This window comes from Orcinus orca, chromosome 3, assembly GCF_937001465.1.
Source record: "Orcinus orca chromosome 3, mOrcOrc1.1, whole genome shotgun sequence".
NCBI lineage: Eukaryota > Metazoa > Chordata > Mammalia > Artiodactyla > Delphinidae > Orcinus > Orcinus orca.
The window spans coordinates 12,169,394-12,191,561 of NC_064561.1; the positions used below are offsets into that span (position 1 = coordinate 12,169,394).

At 54.9% G+C, this 22,168-nt stretch overlaps 1 protein-coding gene across 3 annotated transcripts; it reads right to left on the minus strand.

Moving 5' to 3' along the window:
* Positions 1-582: 582 nt before the first annotated feature.
* COLGALT1 (collagen beta(1-O)galactosyltransferase 1) lies at positions 583-21,909 on the minus strand. Of its 3 annotated transcripts, none has more exons than XM_004277570.4 (12): positions 21,022-21,909; positions 19,616-19,726; positions 18,783-18,900; positions 13,547-13,681; positions 12,198-12,402; positions 10,639-10,758; positions 5,655-5,731; positions 5,475-5,581; positions 5,075-5,207; positions 3,452-3,579; positions 2,426-2,632; positions 583-2,197 (listed from the first exon to the last, which is right to left on the minus strand). In XM_004277570.4, exons 1-12 carry the CDS (start codon positions 21,282-21,284, stop codon positions 1,930-1,932), a joined length of 1,872 nt encoding a protein of 623 aa, XP_004277618.1. In that variant the 5' UTR covers positions 21,285-21,909; the 3' UTR covers positions 583-1,929. The 3 variants fall into 3 exon arrangements, with proteins under 3 accessions (XP_004277618.1, XP_049563159.1, XP_049563158.1); XM_049707202.1 differs by lacking the exon at positions 21,022-21,909 and adding an exon at positions 20,545-21,000; XM_049707201.1 differs by lacking the exon at positions 21,022-21,909 and adding an exon at positions 20,076-20,391.
* Positions 21,910-22,168: the final 259 nt, after the last annotated feature.

Below are 22,168 nucleotides of genomic sequence, written 5' to 3' on the forward strand. Positions count from 1 at the left end.
CGTTTCCCCAAGGATCACACACCATCTGTTATTTTGTAAAAGCCTAGGGTATATGCCTGCACACCCTAAAAGGGCTTGACAATCTTGAGAACCCTTATTTGATCCAGAAAATTCAAATGCTGTTGAGGGTGGATAAATGCCCCACCTCCCCCGCCCCTGGGGTGGGACCACTCTGAGGTGCATGCTCTATGCTGCCCCCACCCCGCCGAGTCAATTGCTCACTGGCACCCCCTGGAGGGCTCCTTCCCTCTGCCTCACGTCCCCACTGCCATCAGGGTTTCCCGGGGTCACCTCTCGGATAATTCAAATCCTCATCTTGGGGTCTGTTTTCTGCAGACTCCAAACTATGACAGCCCCGCTCTTCATTCTGTTATTTGACCCCGCAGGATAGAGTGAGGTTGACCATCTGTCGTCCCCGGGCTATTTTGGGGAAGTTTTATGGGGCACACTGGAATCCCGGGGTCTCACTCCCCCCGCCGCACCTGGTTTCCTCCCACATCTTGGCCTGAAGCGGAGGGGTGGGGAATGTGGGTGGTACATAGGTTGTGAGCAGAGCATTGGGCCAAGAAGGGAACACAGATGTATGTGAAAACCAACCAGCAACATTTAATAAAAAAATAAGCAAGTTATCCGGGACCCGACCCGGACAGCAGTTAGTTATCCCTCAGAGAATGAGGCACTACTGGTGGGCTCTGACATTCGTTTCAGGCTGAAGACACAGCGAGTCCTCCAGCCTGTGCCGGGGGACGTTCTGCCCAGGCTGTGGGTAGCGCCCCAGTGCAGCGGAGCCCACGCGAGGCCCCAGACGCATGATCCCACCAAAGGCTTGGACAGAGGAACCCCACCGAGCAGGCAGAGACCACACCTGACGTGCAGGGCAGGGAGGTCAAACAACTGAGACCAGGAGGGGGAATGGGAGACCCCGCCCCCAGCTTCACCCCCCACCCCCTCCAGGGGGGCCGGGTCTAGCAGGGGGGCCGGGTCTAGCAGGGGGGCCTTGCATGAGGACATGAGGCTGCTGGAACCCATGGCTGCCCCTGGCAAGGGAAGAGCCAGCCCCTCTCCTGGGCGGTGGACAGGGGATGTTATCTGCACACGGCTCGGGCGACGGGGGGTGAGGGGAAATGAGGAATCAAACTCAGTCAACCCCACTGGGAGTCCACGAGGTCAGGCACACAGCCAGCACTCAATAAATGCCTGCTGCATGAAGAAACGAAAGGACTCCTTCATCTCTGTTGGTGATCAGAAGCTGACTGAACAGCTGTCATCCTATTTTGTATCACCAGGGCCCAGCACACAGGAGATGCTCTCTGGATGTGTGGGGAAGAAACCACTTAGGAGTGAAAAGCACCTTGTTTATCTTCAGCCCTAACACAAAGCTCAGCTCCCCGCACACAGCAGGCACTCAGCAAATGCACCGAGTCAGTAAGGACTTTTGTGTCGCAAGTACCAGACACAGAGTACGTGTCTGAACACATGAAAGTTTACCTCACTAGTCCCAGAGCCTGGAATGGTGCCCAGCATACAGTAGGCACTCAATAAATACTCGAATGAATTCAAACAGTGAGTGTGTACCGCTAGCGCCTGCTTCTTGATGGGGGATCAGTAACGCCTGACGACTGGACCCATCACCGAGGGAGGGAATAGTCATGCCTCATTCACTGCCAGAACACAGGAACCTGGTACCCAGTACTCGCTTAAAGTGTTGGGCGCACGAACTGCTGCCACCCGATCCACCTGTTCCTGGCATACAGTAGGCACCTCCGTTAATGCTGCCTGCGTGCACGTGACTGCTGAGCATGGGCTGGCTGGACGCCGCCCTGTGTGGGGAGCCCTCCTTGGCCTGCCAGGGGTCGTCCCCGGCGGGCGTGCGGGGGCCGGGCCAGCGACAGGCTGCTTTGGATTCATGGCCACCGCCCCTCAGAGCTCTCAGAGCTCATCCCGGGCAGCGCTGTCCAGGGGGGACTGCAGCACGTCAGAGTTCTTGGCCTCGCGGCTCAGGGCCTGCTGCTCGCGCATCTTCTGGGATTTGGCCCGGTCCCAGTCGGTCTTGACGTGCTCGTTGTTCCACACGACCGAGGTCTCCGTGTCGCTCACGTACCCGTCGTCCCCTGTGTAGTGTGTGGGGTAGACGAGCAGGGGCTCCACGGAGAAGGCGCGCAGGTCCCGAGGGGAGAAGTGGGCCTTGTATTCAGACCTGCAGGGGAGGAGGGGCACGGGGGCCGTGGTGGGTTGGGGGGTAAGAGGCGAATGGAGACAGAAGTGGGTGGCAGGGGTGGGGGGAGGGCGACGGCGAGGGAACAGATGGAGGAAGAAGCAGGCAGAGGAAAAGCCACCTCCCTGGGACCCACGAGCCTCACGCCCCCACCCAGGCCAGCTCCACAGCGAGACCCCAGCCCGCCTGCCCACCGCCACCCCCTCTCACACTGGGTGCTTGTCGAACATGACCGGCAAGAACTCGTCCACGGGCAGCATCTTGGAGAGTGGCCGGGCAGCCAGCAGCTTGCGGGCGCCTTGCAGGGAGATCACGTAGGCCAGCGTCCAGTACGAGTAGTCGGCCTCCACCAGGTTCCTCACGCGGGGCACAGCCTTTTCGGGGTGCTCCACCTGCATCCGCTTCCGGCCCACGTAGCTGGGGTGCAGAACGGGGGCCCAGTCACCTTCCTCCCGCCTGCCCACGCAAGAATGCTGACGCAGAGATCCCCGGAGCCCCTGTCAGGCCCTGGGGGGTGGGGAGCGATGAGGAGGCCGGCGTGACTGCACTGGGGTGAGAGCAGGCCCACAGGGGCCTGGGGCCACAGGGAGGGAGTGGGCTTCTTCTGAGGGCACGAGGGAGGATTTGAAGCTGGGGAGGCTGTGCCACGGGAAGGAGAGCGGAGCTGAGAGGGGAGCTGCTCTGGGTTCAGAGGGCTGTGAGGCAGGTGGGCAGGAGTGAAGGGGAGAAGCTACTGCTCCTATCGACAGCACGGTCCTGAGTCTGAGGCCCAGAACCCAGATCAGGGCCCCGCACGTGGCGCTTGGGGCAGGGGTGGGGTGGCGAGGATGAACCAACCCACCTACATGAGACTCCAAGGGACAGTTCCAGAAATAGGCTGACCATACTCTACCTAGCACTGCTCTGAGACCCAGGCTCCCGTGGGCGTAGCCCACGCAGCCAAGCCCCCAGGCTCGGATCAAACCCACCGCAGGCCACACCCCAAGTTCTTTAGCCACGTCCCCAGTCTTCCGGGTCAAACCTTAGCCTTATTCTCTACCCCACAGGCTCCAGTCAAGTCTCCAAACCCTGGACGAGCTGGCAGGCTTCCACCAGGCCCCTAGACTTCTGGGTCAAGAACAAGTCCTCCTGCCAAGCTCCCAAAAGTTGGCCCAACATATTAACCTGCAAAGGCCCTCTGACCTAGAGGCTCTAGGCCACACCTTTGAGCTCTGGCCCCTCCCAGGCTCCACTCACATGAGGTCCCAGTCCAGACCCTCCCGCTCCACATCCTGCATAAGGTTCATTAGGCGCCTCTTGAAGAAGATCTCGAAGCGCAGGTCGTCCTCGAACACGAGTGATTTCTGCAGCCTGCGGTCCACAACCTGAGGGAGGAGGCCCTGCTGAGATCTTGGAGAGATCAAAGCCAGGCCTGACCCCGAAGCCAGTTCTGCTTAAAAGCTCTGGGGCATCAGGAGAAAAGCAAACTACCCCCCCACACACACACACCACCACCACCAATTGTTGTTGTTGTTGTTTTTTGCGGTACGTGGCCTCTCCCGTTGCGGAGCACAGGCTCCAGACGCGCAGGCTCAGCGGCCATGGCTCACGGGCCCAGCCGCTCCGCGGCATGTGGGATCTTCCCGGACCGGGGCACGAACCCGTGTCCCCTGCATCGGCAGGCGGACTCTCAACCACTGCGCCACCAGGGAAGCCCACCACCACCAATTTGGAGCTACCTCCCGGCCAAAACTTCCTCCTCACAACGTGGCAGCAGAATCCACAGCCTCACCTCAGCCTGGCCGCTCCTTCCCAACCCAGGGCCTGGGCGTACGCTGTGCCTTTGACACAGAGCACCCTTCCCCCACACAGCAGCAGGTAGGTTCCCTCTCACCCTTCTGGCCTTAGCTCACCTGTCACCTACTCAAGAGGTCCTCCCTGACTATCACCCAAAGCTGCCAGTTGAGGATAATTCATAACCCTGGGCCTCTCCTGTAGTTGCCTCTCACTTATTTCATTGCCATTCATTTCTTTGTGGATTCTCATCAGTCTCCCCACCTCCCAGGGCTGTGAGCGCCCTGAAGGGGGCTGGGTCTATCTTGGTGGCTGTCGTGTCCCCAGCACCAGCATCAGGCTGGGCACACAGTAGGTCCTTGACAAATGTTCCCAGAATGAATGAACTAGCGAATCTTCACAACTGCCCCTGAAGTTGTGACTCCATCATCTGGGGAATCTGAGGCTCAGATTGGGAAATGCCTTCCTTGCTCACAGAGCTCACCCCTCTCAGAGGCAGGGCTGGACTTGAACCTGGATCCCCTCTGGCTCTACAGCTACCTGGACACCGCAATCCCTGCCCCATGACCTCCATGATGAATATCAGAAAAGGAGGGCAACCTGGCTGAGCACCTGTCGCCTCAAACACCAAATGCCCCATCTGGCTTCACGCCTGCTGGTCCCAGGTTCCAGTCCGTGCCTGGCATCCTCGCCCATCATAACCTTCCCTTCCAAGGGTATGTGATGAGCCTCTGGGGCTAACGGGGTACCAACGTGTGGGGTCTGCATTAGTTATCGTCGCCATGGCTATTACTCCTACTAGTAAGCTATGAGCACGGTGCCCAGGCTCTAGATATTTGACAGTGGGTGCACATGAAGAGGTTTCTCCTGGAGGTCCTGGGCCTCAGATCCTACCTGTTTCTAGAGTCAGGCTTAACACTCCCCGGACTCAGGCTCCACGTCTGCACAGGAGAAGGACAGCAGCTCACCCACCCAGGGTTCAGGTGACACATTCACTAAAGAGAGAGGACTGTCTGGGATGCAGGTGATTCCCTCCTTGAGCTGTAAAGAAGGCTGAGGAGGGGCCTGCCCCGCTGCGGGACCCACCTCTTTCCAGATGTTATAGTGGCTGAGGAAGCAGCCCAGTTCGCCCTTGGTGAGGGGCCGCCCGTGGTAAGGATCCCGGTAGCCGGGCAGCATCTGGATGCCCAGTGCCTCTACCTGGCTAGTGTTCATGGCTCTGCAAGGGGGGACAGGAGGGGGTCAGTGGAAGACTCTCTCTGCCCACAATTCCACCATTAGCGACATTCCCCCTTGCCACCCCGCCCTCCAACCTGCACACCCCTCTTGGACCCAATGTGGGCTGCCAGGGCGTGGTCTACACTATGTGCGCAGACCTGCCAGCACCCCGCGCAGGGTCAGACTCACATCCGCTCCACAGCCGCCACCCACCAGGTCCACATACCCACACGTGGAGCCGCCCCTCCCCCACCGGGGTGGGACTCACTTGCCGTCCACAGCCTCCACCAGCCGGCACTCGATCTCCTGCTCCTGCAGCGCGCGCAGCATACGTTCCCGTCGGTCCTGCCGCCGCTTCAGGTTGATCATGAAGACCTGTGGCCCAGAGCTTTGGTTGGACCCTCCAGGTCGGCCCCCAGCCCCACCCCTGAGGGAAGGCCCAGCCTACCTCGTCAAAGCCCATCTTGTCTGGCGTCTTGGTGGGCATCGAGATGAACCGCGAGGGCTCCGCGGATGGGTGCTTCACTGGGCGGCAGAGAGAAGCCGAGGGGTCACGGGGGTCACTGGGAAGTCGGAGGGTGTCCAGCCTCTTTCCAACGCCCCCTCCCCACCCTCTGCGGGGCTCCCTGTCATCCTGAGCTCCTCAGCTTGGTGCTGGAAACCCTGTCCGACACAGCCCCGCTCACAACATCAGTGCTAGTCTCTCTCCTCCGCCTCCTACCCACTCTGGCTGTTGGCACTGCTCCAGACTTACCCATCCCCCATTCCTCTGGACCTGTGCACATGCTGGGCCTCTACTGAAATACCCTTCCTTCTTCCCCTCCTCCCCCTGAGTTATCAGCTAAGAGGCCTTCTGGGACGGGGTGGGGGATGGGGGGGGTGGCAGCAGAGGAGTCTCCTGACCTCCCCAGGCTGTCAGGTACTTCTTTGGGGGTCCCCACAGCGCCTGGGCTTCCGTCAAAGCCTCATTCTGCTGTCCTACCTCCCCGGCTCCCTGATTATCTCCCATGAGCTCTGCCAGACGGATACCAGGTCTGTCCACTCACACTGGCTCCCTACGCCCAGCACACAGAGCTCGGCACAAACTCATAAACTGAACAAAGGAATGACTTTCCTCATCTATAAAATGGGCTAATAAGTCTCTCAGAGGTTTATGTCATGATAAGTTGCCATGAAATCACACACACTGTTTTGGGTTAAACTGTATCCTCCCCAAAAAGATACTTTGGCATCTTGACACTCTGGTACCTCAGAATGTGACCTTATTTAGAAAATAGGATCTTTAATGAGGTCATTAGGGTGGGTCCTAAGCAGTTTGACTGGGGTCCTTATAAAAATGGGAAATTCAGATACAGAGATACACACAGAAGGTAGACGGTGTGAAGACATACAGGGAGAAGATGGCCATGTGACTGGAGTGACACATCTGTGAGCCCAGGTATGCCAAGAATTTCAGGGTGTTCGCGATCGGTCCCCTTTTAGCTGCTGTGAGCAGTGCTCAGGCCATATCCCCGGGGCCCTGTCTTGGTACATCCCTGACGGTTTCTCACAGAAGGATCAGATCCAAGGGGACTGTGAGCCTGGTGAGGCTCCTGGTCATCTACCAGGCTGGCCCAGAAAAGGCGAGTGTGGCATCCGCCTCCCCAAGAACAAAGGCCCTGTGTGAGCTCAAAGGACAGACACAGGCCCCTCTGTCTGGGAGAAGCCTGGGCAAGGCCCAGGGTCAACCTGGCACCTCCCACCTCGCAGCCTGGGCCTCCTCCAGGGACACTGTGCCCTGGGGTTTCTTCCTATCCAGGGCCCGTCACAGCTCCCTGCCACCCCCTGTCCTCCTCAGGGGAGCCTAGGACCCAAGGGCAAGGCTTTGGGATCTGAAGACTCAAATTCAAATCCCAGGTGCCCTTTCCCTCTCTTTCTCAGCCTCTGCCTGCCCGCTTGGGTGTGGATGGTGAAAGGACCTGCTGATGGGAAGTGGGGGTATCTCTTCATTCTTTCTTATCAGTTCTGGGAAAATGGAGCATATTAGGTCCAGAAGGAGCAACACAATGCAGCCTTTCCAGAGAGCCACGTCAAAAAATGTAACACGGGCTTCCCTGGTGGCGCAGTGGTTGAGAGTCCGCCTGCCGATGCAGGGGACACGGGTTCATGCCCCGGTCCGGGAGGATCCCACATGCCGCGGAGCGGCTGGGCCCGTGAGCCATGGCTGCTGGGCCTGCGCTTCCGGAGCCTGTGCTCCGCAACGGGAGGGGCCACAACAGTGAGAGGCCCGCGTACTGCAAAAAATAAAAAATAAAAAAAATAACACCCCTTAGACCCATCATAGGGTGAAGAATTAAACTTGACCACAGAGAGGTCTGGCCTTTGCTCCCAGACCCTGGGAGGCTGAAGCCTTGGAAATGCCTTTGTTCATCTCAGGGCTGGGGCCATACCGGGTATGTACGCCAACAGTGTGATTCAGGGTGGAGGTCTTGGGCTACTTGGTATTGGCTCAGTTTCTGCAGGGCCTGGAGATGGAGGTTAGCCATGTGGCAATCATCTGTATCTGTGTGTAGGAGCCCCAGTAAAAACCCTGGACATGGAGCCTTGGGAAGCATCCCTGGTTGGCAGTACACCATGCACGTTTTCACATACTAGTTCTAGGAGAAGCAAGCACTGTCCATATGACTCCATGGGAAGGGACAGGGACAATAGGAATCTCTGTGCTTGGAACGCTCCTGGATGCTGCCCCGTCACCTTTTCCCTTTGCTGATTTTAATTTGTGTCCTTTGGCTGTAAGAAATTGTAACTGTGAGTATAACAGCTTCCAGTGAGTTCTGAGTCCCTCTCGTGAACTATCAAACCTGAACATGGTCTTAGGGACCCCAGATTTTGCAACTGGTGTAAGAAGTGAGGGCAACCTTGTGGATATTCCCTAACTTTGCACCTACTGATGCATGTCTAGAACTCTCTCGCACATGGCAATGTTGGGGAAAATGGGAAATGCCCCCCATGCCGCTCAGGAGAAGACTGGTAAAGTGACACATGACACAGCCAAGAGTGAATAAATCTGTGGCTGAACATCTAAATGGAATACTACGCAGCAAGACGAGAGAACGAGCACAGCCACACGCAGCAGCCGGTGACAGCACAGACTCGGACACTGGGCAGAAGACACCGCACTTGCACAGCTTGACTGATGTGAAGCACAAAAAGGGAAAAAACCCGTCAGCTGGTGGAATCACAGCAGTGGGGGACCCCGGGGAGGGCCAGAGCCTGGCCCGTGTCTGGTGACAAGGATATTAAAAACAGAGAACGGCGAGCTCCGAGAGGGAATGCGGGCTTCCTCACCGTTTTCCACGTACCTTGCCCTATGCACCTCTTGCATATGCCTGTCTCTGAGTTGTCTGCTTTTAGATAAGGGTATTTTTTGGTTGTTTTTTTTTAACTGGGCACAGATTGATCAATAAAAACATGATAACATTGAAAAAAATTTTAATAAAAAAATTAAAAAATAAAATAAAAACAATCATCACGCTGCCCACATATGACCTGTCACTGCTGTGTATGCTAAAACTCAAAGAACAGGATTTACACTGAGCCAAGTTTATGGGGCCAGCTGGGAAAGACACCCCATAGTCCATGAGCAGGTAGGGTAGGAAGTTGCTGGATTCCCCACACACAGAGGGCAGCACTCTGAGCTTTTCTGTAAGCCTGAAATTTCGTGTAAGAAAGATGTTTTTCTTCTTTGGGCCATACCGCATGGCTTGCGGGATCTCAGTTTCCTGACTAGGGATCAAACCGGTGCCCCCTGAAGTGGAAGCGCAGAGTCTTAACCACTGGACCGCCAGGGAAGTCCCGAAAGATTTTTGAACACATGAGAAATCACATGCACAGCCCGGGGACAGGTACCCACACAGAGGTGGAGAAAAAGGTGGTTTTCACTAGAACTGTAAGGAAGGATCTGCACAAATATCTGAGACCTCCAGACCCTCCTTCCGTCTGTTCTGTGTGATTTGCTCTGGTGCTTGAGAAACAGGAAAATATTCACGCTTCTGTTGTGCCTTCCGTTTATAACGGCAGCGTAAACAGTCTTCTGGCCAAAAATAACGACGGAAATATATGTGAAAGGTTAAACTAGGAAAACTACGGCAGCCTGGAGAAGCCTCTCGGGGTCCGCTCGCCCACAGGAGTTGGCAAGAGGCAGAGACCCACTTCTTAAGACTACAGCCTGGTGGGTTTGCCAGGCTGAGCGTGGGCAACTACATGGGACAGACACTTGGGGGTTGCGGGGGTCTTCACCCTGATGACCTTGCAGCCTCCAGGTGTCACCTCAAAAGACCCCAAAGCCCCCACAAAACAAAGGCTGGGTGTCATTCCACCTTCAGCCACAAGGGGGAGCCACAGCCAGAAACGGATCAGAGCCGGGCGAGGGGCGGGGGGGGGCGGGGGGGGTGGGGGGCGGCACGGACTGAACCTCAGGGCAGGGGCCTGGCCCTCCAAGGCCCTCTCCATCTGTGCAGTGGGAGGTACAGCCATGCTGATTCACAGGCCTTCACAGGGATGTGGTCAGCACAGGGCAAGGCCCCCATGGAAGAGGACGCCGTACCACTGTCCGGTTGCTTCAGAGACCCTCAGCCGGGGCAGAATCCCCTCCTCAAGCAGCATCAATGGCAGCTCGGCCCTATGCGTTCAGCCCACCTCACCTGAGGGACAGCTGCTAGTTTAATAGTCTACGGATTTATTTGTATATGTGTTAGAGAGACATGAGTTTGCAACCACGGTAAAAATATGTAGTCTCCTTTTTAAAATGTATTCAAGTTAAAACAAAAAAAAAGTGTCCGTTAAGACAGATATTAAACAAACAATAGTGGGTCTGGAGGTTGGCAGGGACATGAGTGACAAAATGGCCCGAAATGGCTGTGTCCTAGATGCTGCCACGCGCATGCAGGGTCATCCGTGAAACCTGCTGCCCTCACTGCTCCTACACCCTCCATGGCTCCTGACTGCCCCGGGGGAAAAGGCCCGCTCCTCAGCCGAATGTCTGAGGCCCCCGCCCTGGCCCTGCCTGCCAGCCCTGCCCAGCTCACCGGCCCCACTTCTGTCCCGTCGACCTCACCTGTTTCCTGAGCTCACAGCCCCTCCAGCCTCCCGGCCTCCGCATGTGCTGCTCCCTCCGGCTGCGATCCGCTTATCGGCTAACTCCTACTTACCCTGCATCTTAATGCCACCTCCGCCAGAAAGCCCACCCTCATTTCCCCGAGCATGCCATGCACAGCTGCTTGCAAGCCAGCACTCTGTGAGAGAGGGGACAACCGTCCACCTGTTCATGCTGGGTTCCCAGTGCCCGGCAAAGAGACTGGCGCCCAGCAGACACTCAGTCAGTGTTCACAGATGCAAGATGGCAGCGAGAGGGAGGCGACTCAGCCCTCCCAGGTTGGCGCAGGCAGACTCACCCATGACCTCCAGCTGCACGTGCATGAAGCTCTCGGCCTCATCCTGGAGGGTGCTGTGTGCCCGCAGTGGCACCGGCAGAAAGCCATACACCTCCTTGTTGCAGACGTACATCTGGACCTCTGGGGCCAAGGAAACAACAATCAAAACTGAAAACAGAGCAGTAAGGCAGTGGAGGCAACCTCTGAACAGAGCATAAGCCTCACAGCCCAGCACGGGGCCAGAGCGTAAATGGGTCCAGCTGTTCCCAGCAACCGGCAGAGAACCCCTTGGCGCTCCATCTGGGAATTGGAGCCAGAACAGGGGTTCGCAGTGCCAAAAAACTCCAGAACTGTTAACGAGCGCCTCGCACCAGTACTGACTCAGTCCCTGCAGGATTCCATGACAAAGCAAACCACAGAACTGCGGGTGAACAGTAAAGATGCACATTTATGCACAAAAATGAGATGCAGTTGGACAAACCATGAGTTACATTATCTCTGTGTTAGTCCTTTTCTGAATGGTTTCAAATTTTAAAATGAGTATGTATCTTTTTCTAAAGTGATAAACCCAACGAAAACGATTTTCATTGAAGGGCCAGACAGTAAGTATTTAGGTCTGTGGGCCAAACAGTTCTGTCTCAACAACTCAAGTCTGCCTTTGGACCGTGCCCAGAGAGGGCGTGGAAGCTCTGCGCCCCTTCCCCCAAACCTTGCCCCGTGCAGCTCTTCCTCCGGGTTGTTCCCCAGTTATATCCTTTTATAATAAACAGTAACCTAGTGAGTAAACAGGTTTCCCGAGTTCTGTGAGCCGCTCTTGCAAATTAGCAGAACCCAAGGAAGGAGTCGCGGAAACCTTTGGTTTCTGGCCATTTGGTCAGAAGCACAGGTGACAACCTGGACTTGCAATCAGCATCTGAAGCAGGGTGGGGGACATAGTTTTGTGGGACTGGACCCTTAACCTGTGGAATCTGAGGCTATCTCCAAGTAGACAGAGCCAGAACCGAGTTGGAATTGAGCTGAATTCTCAGACACCCTGCTGAGGTCCCAGAATTGCTTGTCGGTGTGGGGAATACACCCCCACCTCCAACCTACACACATAGGAATTGGGTCCAGGAACCCAAAAGACATTCTTAGCTTGCATCCATACGAAAACAGATAGTGGGCCAGATCTGGCCCGTGGGACATACAGTTTGCTGACCCGTGGTTTAAAAATAAATGACAGGTCAGCATATGGCTATGTTCTCTTCCTCTCTAAACTTTTTTTTTTTTTGCCCGAAGTATACAACTAGGGAACAATTATGCTGAACCACAGATATCTTGGGGAACAGAGGAAAATATCAAGATGGAAATAACTTTCAATAAACAGATCTTAAAGACCTGGGGAGTGAAGCCCCCCAGCAAAGCCAGGGCTGGAGAGAGAACGGGTCCTGGGGATATCATCTGAACACCTGGATACAGCTGCACCTGAAGTCATCGCTGCACCCTGCAGTTCTGGTTCTGTGAACCTTCTGTGGGCTCAGCACTGGTCCCAAAGAAGCAGAGAGAGACACCCCATGATGGCAAATCCCCTGTGGGCTCACCTGCCTGTTTGCAGGAGAAGGCAAAAACAATGATGTCATCGAAGGACCAGGTATAGTCAGGGTGGGGAGGGTAGAACGCCAAGTTCCTGGAGGCCGCCTTCCTCAGGTCAATCAGGAAGGTCGAGTGCACCATGGGGACTGCAAAGCAGCCCCGGCGGTCCCGCTTGCGGATGGGGATGTAGGCAGGCGTGCGCTTGTAGTAGCCCTGTGGGGAGGTGGGCAGAGTTTTGCACGGGGGTCCCTAAAGGTGAGGCTGGAGGCCCAGGACAACAGGAGGCACAGAACACCCAGAGAATAAGACTGGGTGCCAGTTTGTGGCTATGGTGGGTATTCCCTGAGCACAGGGCTCTGAGCAGGGCCTGTCAGTCGCCAACCCCAGAGCCTCAGTTGCTGGGCAATGGCACAGAAACCCAGGGAAACAGTCAGTCATTTGCAGACCCAGCTCAATACTTCTGATCAGAAAAGCAGCATTTGAGAAAGGAAATTAAAAAACTGGAAAAGGGACTGGATATTTGAGATCCTTTGATTTTAAAATTAAACATCAGAAGTGGGACTTCAAGAAAGTCGGGGGGCAATCTTTTAGAAGTTTTAAAAGCTTCTGGAACAGTCCTCTCCCTTCCTCCTATCCTTTACGAACTGGAATTGTTAGCATATGATATTTAGATTTCTATGACATACTTTAAAATATAGAAACCACTGAATTATTCACTTTAAAATGGTGAACTTTATATTTTGTGAATTACACATCAATTCAAAACAAAAAGATAGGAGGAGATAAGATGGGTCAGCATCCTGGCTCTAGCCACCTAGCCCCCTTCCCCTGGCACAGCCCTGCTCCATCACCGGCCCCTCACTCTCCCTGGCTTTGCCTAAAACCCCACCCTCATCACTGGGTGGGACAATCAGAGCCTGACATTTTCCTGGCTTCAGTAATTGGTTCAGGGGTAGGAAGAGACTGGACAAGGTTCAATCAGAGTAGACTCTGGCTGAATGCTGCTGAGATCATTCCCCAGGAGTTTGAAAATGAAGCCACGCAAGGGATGGAGGAAGAGGAATATTGTTTGAACACCTGGATCAAGCTGTGCCTGAAGTCCTGTCCTGGCATCATCATGTCATAGCTATGTGAGCGCAGGCAAGTCACTTCCTCTCTCTGCATTTGTGCTTCTGCCTCAGTAATGGGTGTAGAGGCAGGGGGCACACAGTCGTAGACCCTCCCTCAATGTCTATTTAAGGATTATCACAATAGTGTTTCTCAAATGCTCACCCTGAGGCAGTGTGAGGCTAAGTTAGACTCCAAATCCAGCCCCCAGCACCCCCAGGCCCCTGCCCTACCACGGTAACCCCCTGACCTGGGAGGTCATCCCACACCAGAAGTTGGAGTATGCAGCCCGGGAATCCAGCATGGGGGCCACCACCGTCTTGTTCTCAGCGATGAGCAGCGTCAGCGTGTCAGGGTTGAGAATCAGGTTGTCCGCATCCACAAACTGTAAAACACCCGACATGGCATCAGTGTGGGCCGCCAGAGTGAGCCGGGCTAGGCCACAGCTTGGAACAGCTGGGGCAGAGGCCGGAGCCCTGGGGAGGGGGGCACCTGGAATAGCACGTGCGGCCCTGGAAGCCACCTGCTCCTCAACGGACAGCTCTGCCCTAAGTCACCAGCAGGGTTACGTTCACACAATGAAATACACGACACTGCAAGAGAAGGGACGGACCACACAGCACGAAGCGACACAAATGGGTCCCACACACGGTGCTGGCGAGCCACGGGAAGTGACAGTGGGTGCATCACGTGGCTCCTTTTTTTTTTTTTTTTTGCGGTACGCGGGCCTCTCACTGTTGTGGCCTCTCCCGTTGCGGAGCACAGGCTCCGGACGCGCAGGCTCAGCGGCCATGGCTCATGGGCCCAGCCACTCCGCGGCATGTGGGATCTTCCCGTGTCCCCTGCATCGGCAGGCGGACTCTCAACCACTGTGCCACCAGGGAAGCCCACGTGGCTCCTTTTATGGGAACTTTTAAGATGGGCAGCACTGGTCAGTGAGGAGGACAGTCGAGGCTGGGAGGACCACACGTTTTTCTATGTAAGTGAAGGGCCAACAAAAAAATTCCTAAAAATAGGATCTTTACATAAGGCTTTTTTTTTTTTTTTTTAACACCTTGAATGTTGGGGTAAAAAGATGATAACTTGTTTGCTGCAGCCTGGAAGGAAACTCACCAACCCATGAACAGGGTCATCATGGTGGGGGGTGCCTGCCTGTCCCCCCCAAACCGTTATGTCACCAACACCTTCCAGAAAGGCCACACCAGAGTATTCATGGCAGGGTTGTTCATCACACAAACTGGGAACGACCCAGGAGTCTAGCAGTGGAGAATCAGCTACAGAAACTCTGGCCCTGCCCTGCTGTCCCTGTGCGGAATGTGTCGAGACAACTGAAAAATCAAGCCACAGAAAACAATTAGGTAAGGGCGTTCCTGCCTACCGGGTGTGAGAGCACACCCAGCATGATATATTATACAACTGTTAGGGGGTGGGGTTTTTTAATGCATTTGGTCCACAGATATGCTTTCTGTTACCCATGCAGGGTTTTTCTGTGTTTTTTTTTGAATTTATTTATTTTATTTATTTATTTTTGGCTGTGTTGGGTCTTTGTTGCTGCGCGTGGGCTTTTTCTAGTGGCGGGGAGCGGGGGTTACTCTTCGTTGCGGTGCACAGACTTCTCACTGCGGTGGCTACGCTTGTTGTGGCGCACAGGCTCTAGGAGTGTGGGCTTCAGGAGTCGTGGCTCGCAGGCTCAGTAGTTGTGGCTCCCAGGCTCTAGAGCGCAGGCTCAGCAGTTGTGGCGCACGGGCTTAGCTGCTCCGCGGCATGTGGGATCTTCCCGGACCAGGGCTCGAACCCGTGTCCCCTGCATCGGCAGGCGGATTCTTAACCACTGCGCCGCCAGGGAAGCTCCCCATGCAGGATTTTTAGAACGTATGAATCACTTGCCATAAACAAGAGCAAAAACCAGAATCCCTGCCTTCTCCAGCAACGTGGGAAGGGCATTCCCACGCGGCAAGCCCCAGCTGGAGACGGAAGGTGGCTGCCCCTTGGGACAAGGCGTGCGCTCCTGTTATGTTCCTGCCCAGACCCCTGTGGACATTTGAATTGGTGACCTTGGAATACAGATGCAGTGAAAACAGCCAGAAGAGTCTGGCAGTTCCTCAGAAAGTGAAACGTGGAGTTACGGCAATTCCACTCCTAGGTACAGACTGAGAGAACTGGAAACGGGGACTCGAACAGACGTCTGCACACCATGTTTATAGCAGCCTTATCCACAGAAGACAAGCTGTGGAAACAACCTAAGTGTCCACTGACGGATGAATGGATTAACAAAACGTGGTCCATCCATACAATGGAATATCACTCAGCCAGAAAGAACCCTGAAAACATCAGGCTGAGTGAAGCCAGACCCAGAAGGCTACATAGCGTACGATCCTGTTTATGTGAAATGTCCAGAGCAGGCAAATCCACAGAAACAGACAGCAGATGAGCAGTCACCAGGGGCTGGGGGCGGGGATGCAGAGGGACTGCTCATGGGCACAGGGCTTCCTTTGGGGTGATGGAAACTAGTTTTGGGAGCACACAGAATGAAAACACACAGCCAGAGAGCGAGCCTCTCTGGGAGGTACGACTACAAGGTATGATTTTTTTCTTTCTTTCCAAGCTTCTTGTTGTTTCTTGTATATTTTCTTACAAGTAAGACCCACAGTGTTTGTAAAAAGAGAAAAAAAGAGGCCATTTTCATAATAATTTAAAAACACGAGACAAATGATTTCACATTCCAATATGGATTACTTAAGTCCCCGATTGCAAAACTATACGGTATGTCAAAAGCTGCTTTGAGTTCTGAGCCAAAGCCTTGAGTTCCACCCGGGTTTGCTGAGAGAAAAAAGTGAAAACCACTCAACGCCAAACAATGTAAGCAAAACCCAGGGCAGCAGACAAGGTGGCCCTGGGCTGGACGGTTCTGGGAGGTTTGAGCCCCACCTCTGTTCTTCACTGTTTCTGAGACCCCACCCAGCAGGCTGTCACTGCGTTGGAAGGCACCAACTCACAGGGATCCCAGGAGGAGCCCGTTCCATCCTTCCTCCTCCCAGGAGATGGCTCCGTCCTCCCCACAAGGTTCAGGCCAGGACGTGAGGTCCTTCCGGCACCCACACACCCAGCAGGGCCTGTCCCCTTGGCCTCAGAACGCATCCTGAACCCACAGCCCCATACAGGCCCCCACCCTGGCCTCCTGCTGCCCCCCTCCTCTTGCCCCACAGCAGCCACAGGGACTTCAGAAAATCAGAAATCAGAACCTAACCCTCTCCTGTTCACACACCGTCCATGGCTCCCCATTACCTTCAAAGTAAAAGTCACATCCCTCCCTTGGCCTGAATAGTCCGGCCCCCACCTACCACCTCAGCATTACCCCCGCCATCACTCCACTCTGGTTACACTGGCCTCCTCGCCAGTCCTTGCATGCCCCAGGCTTGCCCTCTGCTCTGTTCCTTCTGCCTCGGACACTGGCCCCCAGCTCCCGCTGAGGCTGGCTCCTTGGCTCCTTTAGATCTCTGCTAGGGCCCCCTCCTAAGGGAGGTCCCCCAAGCCCTGGTACCTGTGGTCATGACCTTATTTGGAAATTGGGTCTTTGCAGATGTAATTAAGATGTAAATTAAGATGGAGTTCATCCCTCCTACACTGTTGATGGGAATGCAAATTGGTGCAGCCACTATGGAAAACTGTGGAGGCTCCTCAGAAAACTGAAAATAGAGTTACCATAGGACCCAGCAATTCCACTCCTGGGCATATTCCCAGACAAACCTGTAATTAAAAAAGATACACGCACCCCTATGTTCATAGCAGCACTCTTTACAATAGCCAAGACATGGAAACAACCTAAGTGTCCATCGATAGATAAATGGATAAAGAAGATGTGGTATAAATATACAATGGAATATTACTCAGCCATAAAAAAGAAAAATAATGCCATTTGCAGCCACATGGATGCAACTAGAGATTACCAAACTAAGTGAAGTCAGTCAGAAAGAGAAAGGCAAACACCATATGATGTCACTTATACGTGCAATCTAAAATACGGCACAAATGAACCTATTTACAAAACAGAAACAGACTCACATATATAGAGAACAGACTTGTGGTTGCCAAGCGGGTGGAGGATGGGGGAGGGAAGGACTGGGAGTGTGGGATCAGCAGATATAAGCTATTATGCATAGGATGGATAAACAACAAGGTCCTACTGTCTAGCACAGGGAACTATATTCAACATCCTGTGATAAACCATAATGGGAAAGAATATAAAATAAATAAACAAATAAAACAATAATTACTTTTAAAAAAAGATGGGGTTCATAGTGGATTAGGGTAGGCCCTAGATTCAGTGACTGGTGACCTTATAAGAAGAGACCATGTGACCACAAAAGCAGGGACTGGAGTGATGCAGCCACAAGCCAAGGAACACCTGGAGCCCCCAGAAGCTGGAAGAGGCAAGGAAGGATCCTCCCCTAGAGTGCAGCCCTGCCTGCACCCTGATTTACACTGCTGGCCTCCAGAGCTGCAAGACAATAAACTGTTTTATTGCCCGCCAGTGTTGGTGTTTATTTATTGTTTTAAGCCCACCAGTGTTGGTGTTTTGTTATGGCAGCCCCAGAACACTGATATATCATCAAGTGCTTTTCACAGCGCTGGCCGCCTTCTGGTATTTCCTCATGCAGTTTTGTTTGTTTTCTGGTCACATCCACCTTTCCTGGGACGCTAGGAAGGTGGGGCTCAGCCTGTGTGATCCTCACTGTGTCCCCAGGGCCCGGCACGAGGAGGGCATAGGGAGTGGACGATAGGTATATGCTGATTAATAAATTAAGAAGGTAGAGACCAAAGCTTGAGGTTTGGCACGTAGATGGAAACCCGCCGCGGGCACTGTCAGGCTGGCATCACTGCATTCAACTTCCATGGCGAACCAGGCTCAGCTGTCAATGCCCTGCCCATCGCACCAGGGGAGGGGACCATGCCCAGGTCAAGGAGCCAGGCTGAAGGAGCTCACAGGAGACCCGTGATCTGTGGGCACGTAACCCAACATTGCATTCAAAACCTCAACCGGCCCCCTCTTCCCAGAGGCCCAGGAGGAGGAAGTGAAAGTCAGGGCTCAGCAGCTCAGTGTCGCCAGCATCCCCCAGCCCCCGCCCCATCCTCCTGCTTCTTGGAGTGACCCAGAGGTCATCATCGTGGTTGCAGAGAGAACTCACAGCACTGGTGATGCTGATAAAAGTGGAGATGACCCAAGTGTGCAACTACAGGGGTCGGCTGGGGACACAAAAGCCCACTTGTTCCTGAAGATTAAGAATCCAGGTGGCCGAGGATCAAATCCCAGCTCCTCCACTAACCTGCTATGTTACCTCTGACAACTCACTTCCCTTCTCAGGGTCTCAGTTTCCCCTCTGTAAAATGAGGTCAAGGCTGGTCTCCAAATTCCGCCACTCTGCCTTCCCTTGGATACCCCAGACCTTCGGCTAGGGACCCATGGGCTGGCTGGCCAAGAAACTCACCAGGATGTAATCGGCCCACATGTCCCGGGCCGATTTCAGGGCTGCCTGGCGTAACTTCATGATGTGCTCATAGCGTGAGTCAGACCAGTGTTTGGGGCCCTCCTCGTCTGGGTAGGACCTGTGGAGAGGCAGCTGTGATGTGGGAAGCACAGGGCATTCTTGGAGCCCAGAGAGGTTTGAGCTGGCTGAATGTGGGGTGGTCAGAGAGGGCTTCCTGGAAGAGGGGATGTGTAAGCTGGATCTGAAGGCTGGGAAGAAGCAAGGAGAAAATAGGAGAACGGAGGTGTGTCCCCAGTAGGGGGTACAGCATGTGCAAAGGCCCAGAGGGGAGGGGAAAGGGCCTCTACTGCCTTGCAGAGACATCCCTGAGGGTGAGGGGAGCCACTAGGAGAGAAGACCCAAAGACCTCCCAGACTCCTAATCTGGTCTGGGCAGTGGGTGGGTACAGAAATAAATCCTGAAAGAGTGAAAGGAACCGAAGTCCACATCACTCAGGGGCTCATGGGGACGCTAAGCAGCAGAGCTGATGTTGCAGCTGAGTGACACAGGGAACAAAGCAGTGGGCGTCCACCACAAAGACCAAGGAATGAAGGAATTCCAAGTGGAGCGAACAGCGGGGCAAAGGTCCAACGGGAGGCTTATGACCCACTGGTGAAGCTGAGGTGGGTGAGAGTAGCCACAGCCAGCGCTGAAGGCTGCAGAGCTGGGCTACAGCATCAGGGACTGGGGGCTGGGGGCTGGCCCAGGATGACGGGGAGTCATGGAGGGTGTGTGAGCAGGGGCACAGCCAAGTCCAGCTGGGGGCAGGGGGCAGGGCAAGGCCTGGCACTCACTTCGGCTCCTCTGCCGGCCGCCACTCCACAGAGTGGTACAAACTCTTCATGGCCACCAGCCATTCCCGAAGCACGGCTGACGTGTTGTCTGAGTTGTGGTCCGTGGCCACCCTGCAGACAGAACAGGCCAATGAGTGAAGTTAGGGAGACCAAGGCAGGACGAGCAGCAGCAAGGCAACAAGGGCTCCCACGACCTGGCTGGGCCTCCCACCAGCTACACAGCCCTGGGCAAGACACTTCCGCGCTCCGTGCCCCAATTTCCTCATCTGTGACACACGGGGTGAGGACAGGGCCCACTTCACGGGGCTGCAGAGGGGATTAAAACAAGCTGATTTTGGAAAAACACATTAGATGACGTTCGTACTATGGGGCATCAAGGATCTTATAACCACATTCGCTACTAAATATGTGAGATTTAATAAAAAAATATATATATATATATCATGCAGCCCTGCCCCACCTTCCTCAATTCTCTCCTGTGAGCAATACCACTTTGGAGTGGGCTGTGGTCACTCGTTCATTCAACAAACATTTCTTAAACACCAACTGTGTGCTTGGATTATCCGGCCTGGAGGGAAAAGGAATATTTGGAAGTCTAGTTTGACCATCAGCTGAGAGTTATTCTCCCAAAAGAACTGTTATTTAGTCAACAACAAGGATAGCAACGATGACAATAATAACAGTAATGATAATAATAACCACAGCTCTGGTCACTGATGCCAGGCGCAAGGGCTTCACACTCAGTAACTTGTTCATCTTCAGAGACAACCCAACTAGAAATATATTAGTATCCCCATTTTCCAGATGAAGAAACTGAGGTAGGAAGCGGTAAGTCACCAGTCAGGCTTGTTCATGGCCCTGCCCCATTCTGCTTCTAGGAAGAATCCACTCCCCGCAATCTTCCGCCTTCCGTCCCTTACCCCACCCACCCACTCCAGTAGTCACAAGGCAGGAGGTCCGATTCAGGCTGGGTTCAGGGAGCAATACGGCAGCAGGAGCGTAAAAACGTTCAGTCAGTAGAAGTGCAATGTAGGCCGCTGCAACGCCCCAGCTGGGAGTGGGGGCGGGTTCTCAGGCTTCCCTTTGAAGCTGTGTGTGCACGGGCAGTGCGCACGGGTGATCCCGGATATGCCCTAATGTGGGGGCCAGAAGGCAGAACTGTGGCCCGCCCCACCCTAAAGAGGCCAGCAGGCAAAGCGCCGTTCCGGCTGGTGCTAATGCAGCAGGGGGAAAGCAAGCAGGAAGGCACGCGTGGGGTTGGCCTGCCCTGATGGGGGACAGCAAGCAAAAAGCACGCGTAGGGCTGGCCCGCCCCGCCCGGTGCCAGGACAGCGGGCGGGGCGCGGCGTGGACCCGCCGGGATGGGGACAGCAGGCCGGATGCGGGGCCGCGGGCGCCGCGCTCACCACAGAGCTGTGCGGTCCCGGGGGTGCCGCAGCCGCTCGAGCGCGCCCAGCGTGGAAGGCAGCGCGTGGGCCGCGTTGCGCGCCAGCAGCGCGACGAGAACGCGCGGCGCCTGCAGCGGCGACTCGGGGCTCCAGCGCTCCTCTGGGAAGTACGCGGCGGCGCCCGGCGGGCCCTCCAAAGGTGGCAGCGCCAACAGCAGCAGCAGCAGCAGCACCGGGAGGGACCGCCCGTGCCCCCGCCATGCGCGTGGGGTCGCCGCCATCGCGCCACGCGTCGCCTTTAAGCCGCTTTTCTGCCGGCGGACGCGGACGGCGCCTTAAAGGGGCCGTGGGGACCCCGCCCCTGCCGCGCGCCTTAAAGGGGAGGAGAGCTCCTGGCGGAGTCAGCCGTCAGGGCCCGCCTCCAAACGGCCTTAAAGACACACAGTGCCTCCTACCCTCCTCAGCGGCCCGCTCGAAGTGACGTCAATCTGCAGGCCTGCCCGGGAAGCCCAGCCTCCCCCGACACCCCACCCCAAGACGCTGAGCGCTCTGAACTTGGGTCTGTGCGATAAAGCCGTCAGACCTCAGAATCTGCCCTGCCAACGAGCAGCTGCTCTCGCCAGGATCCCAGCCTGATTCGCCATCCAACTTCCATTTGTATAAGACCGACTGTGTCACGAGTCGAACCTGGATAGTCAGGATCTGGTTTGGGACTCAAGATCTGAGCCTCAGTTTCCTCTGCTGCAACATGAGTTTTACCACTCTAGTTCTCGACCTCCCTGGGATGCCCTCAAGGGTTGTTGAGTACCAAGCGCGTGGGCCCTGGCGTCCCCAGACCTGGCTTCAAATCCAGTTCCCAAGTGGGCCGTCTGTGTGAGCCTAAGTTTGTCCATCTGTAAAATGGAGTCAACGACCCCGCAGGCTTGTGTGTAGATGGAACGGGAGGGAGGTGGACGTTTCCAAAGAAATGCTACGAGGGGGCTGTTTTCCAGTAATCTAATGTGTTTTCTAATTCATCGTTTTTGTGATGCTCAGATATCTATTTATTAACGTGAGTGGTGGGGGTGGGGGCTCAATATTGTTAAGTAAAATTCAGGGGACAGATCGTGTGTCCTCAGTGTGTGCAAGAGACAGTAGGGCAAAAGTTAGGAAGTAAAGGTGAGGA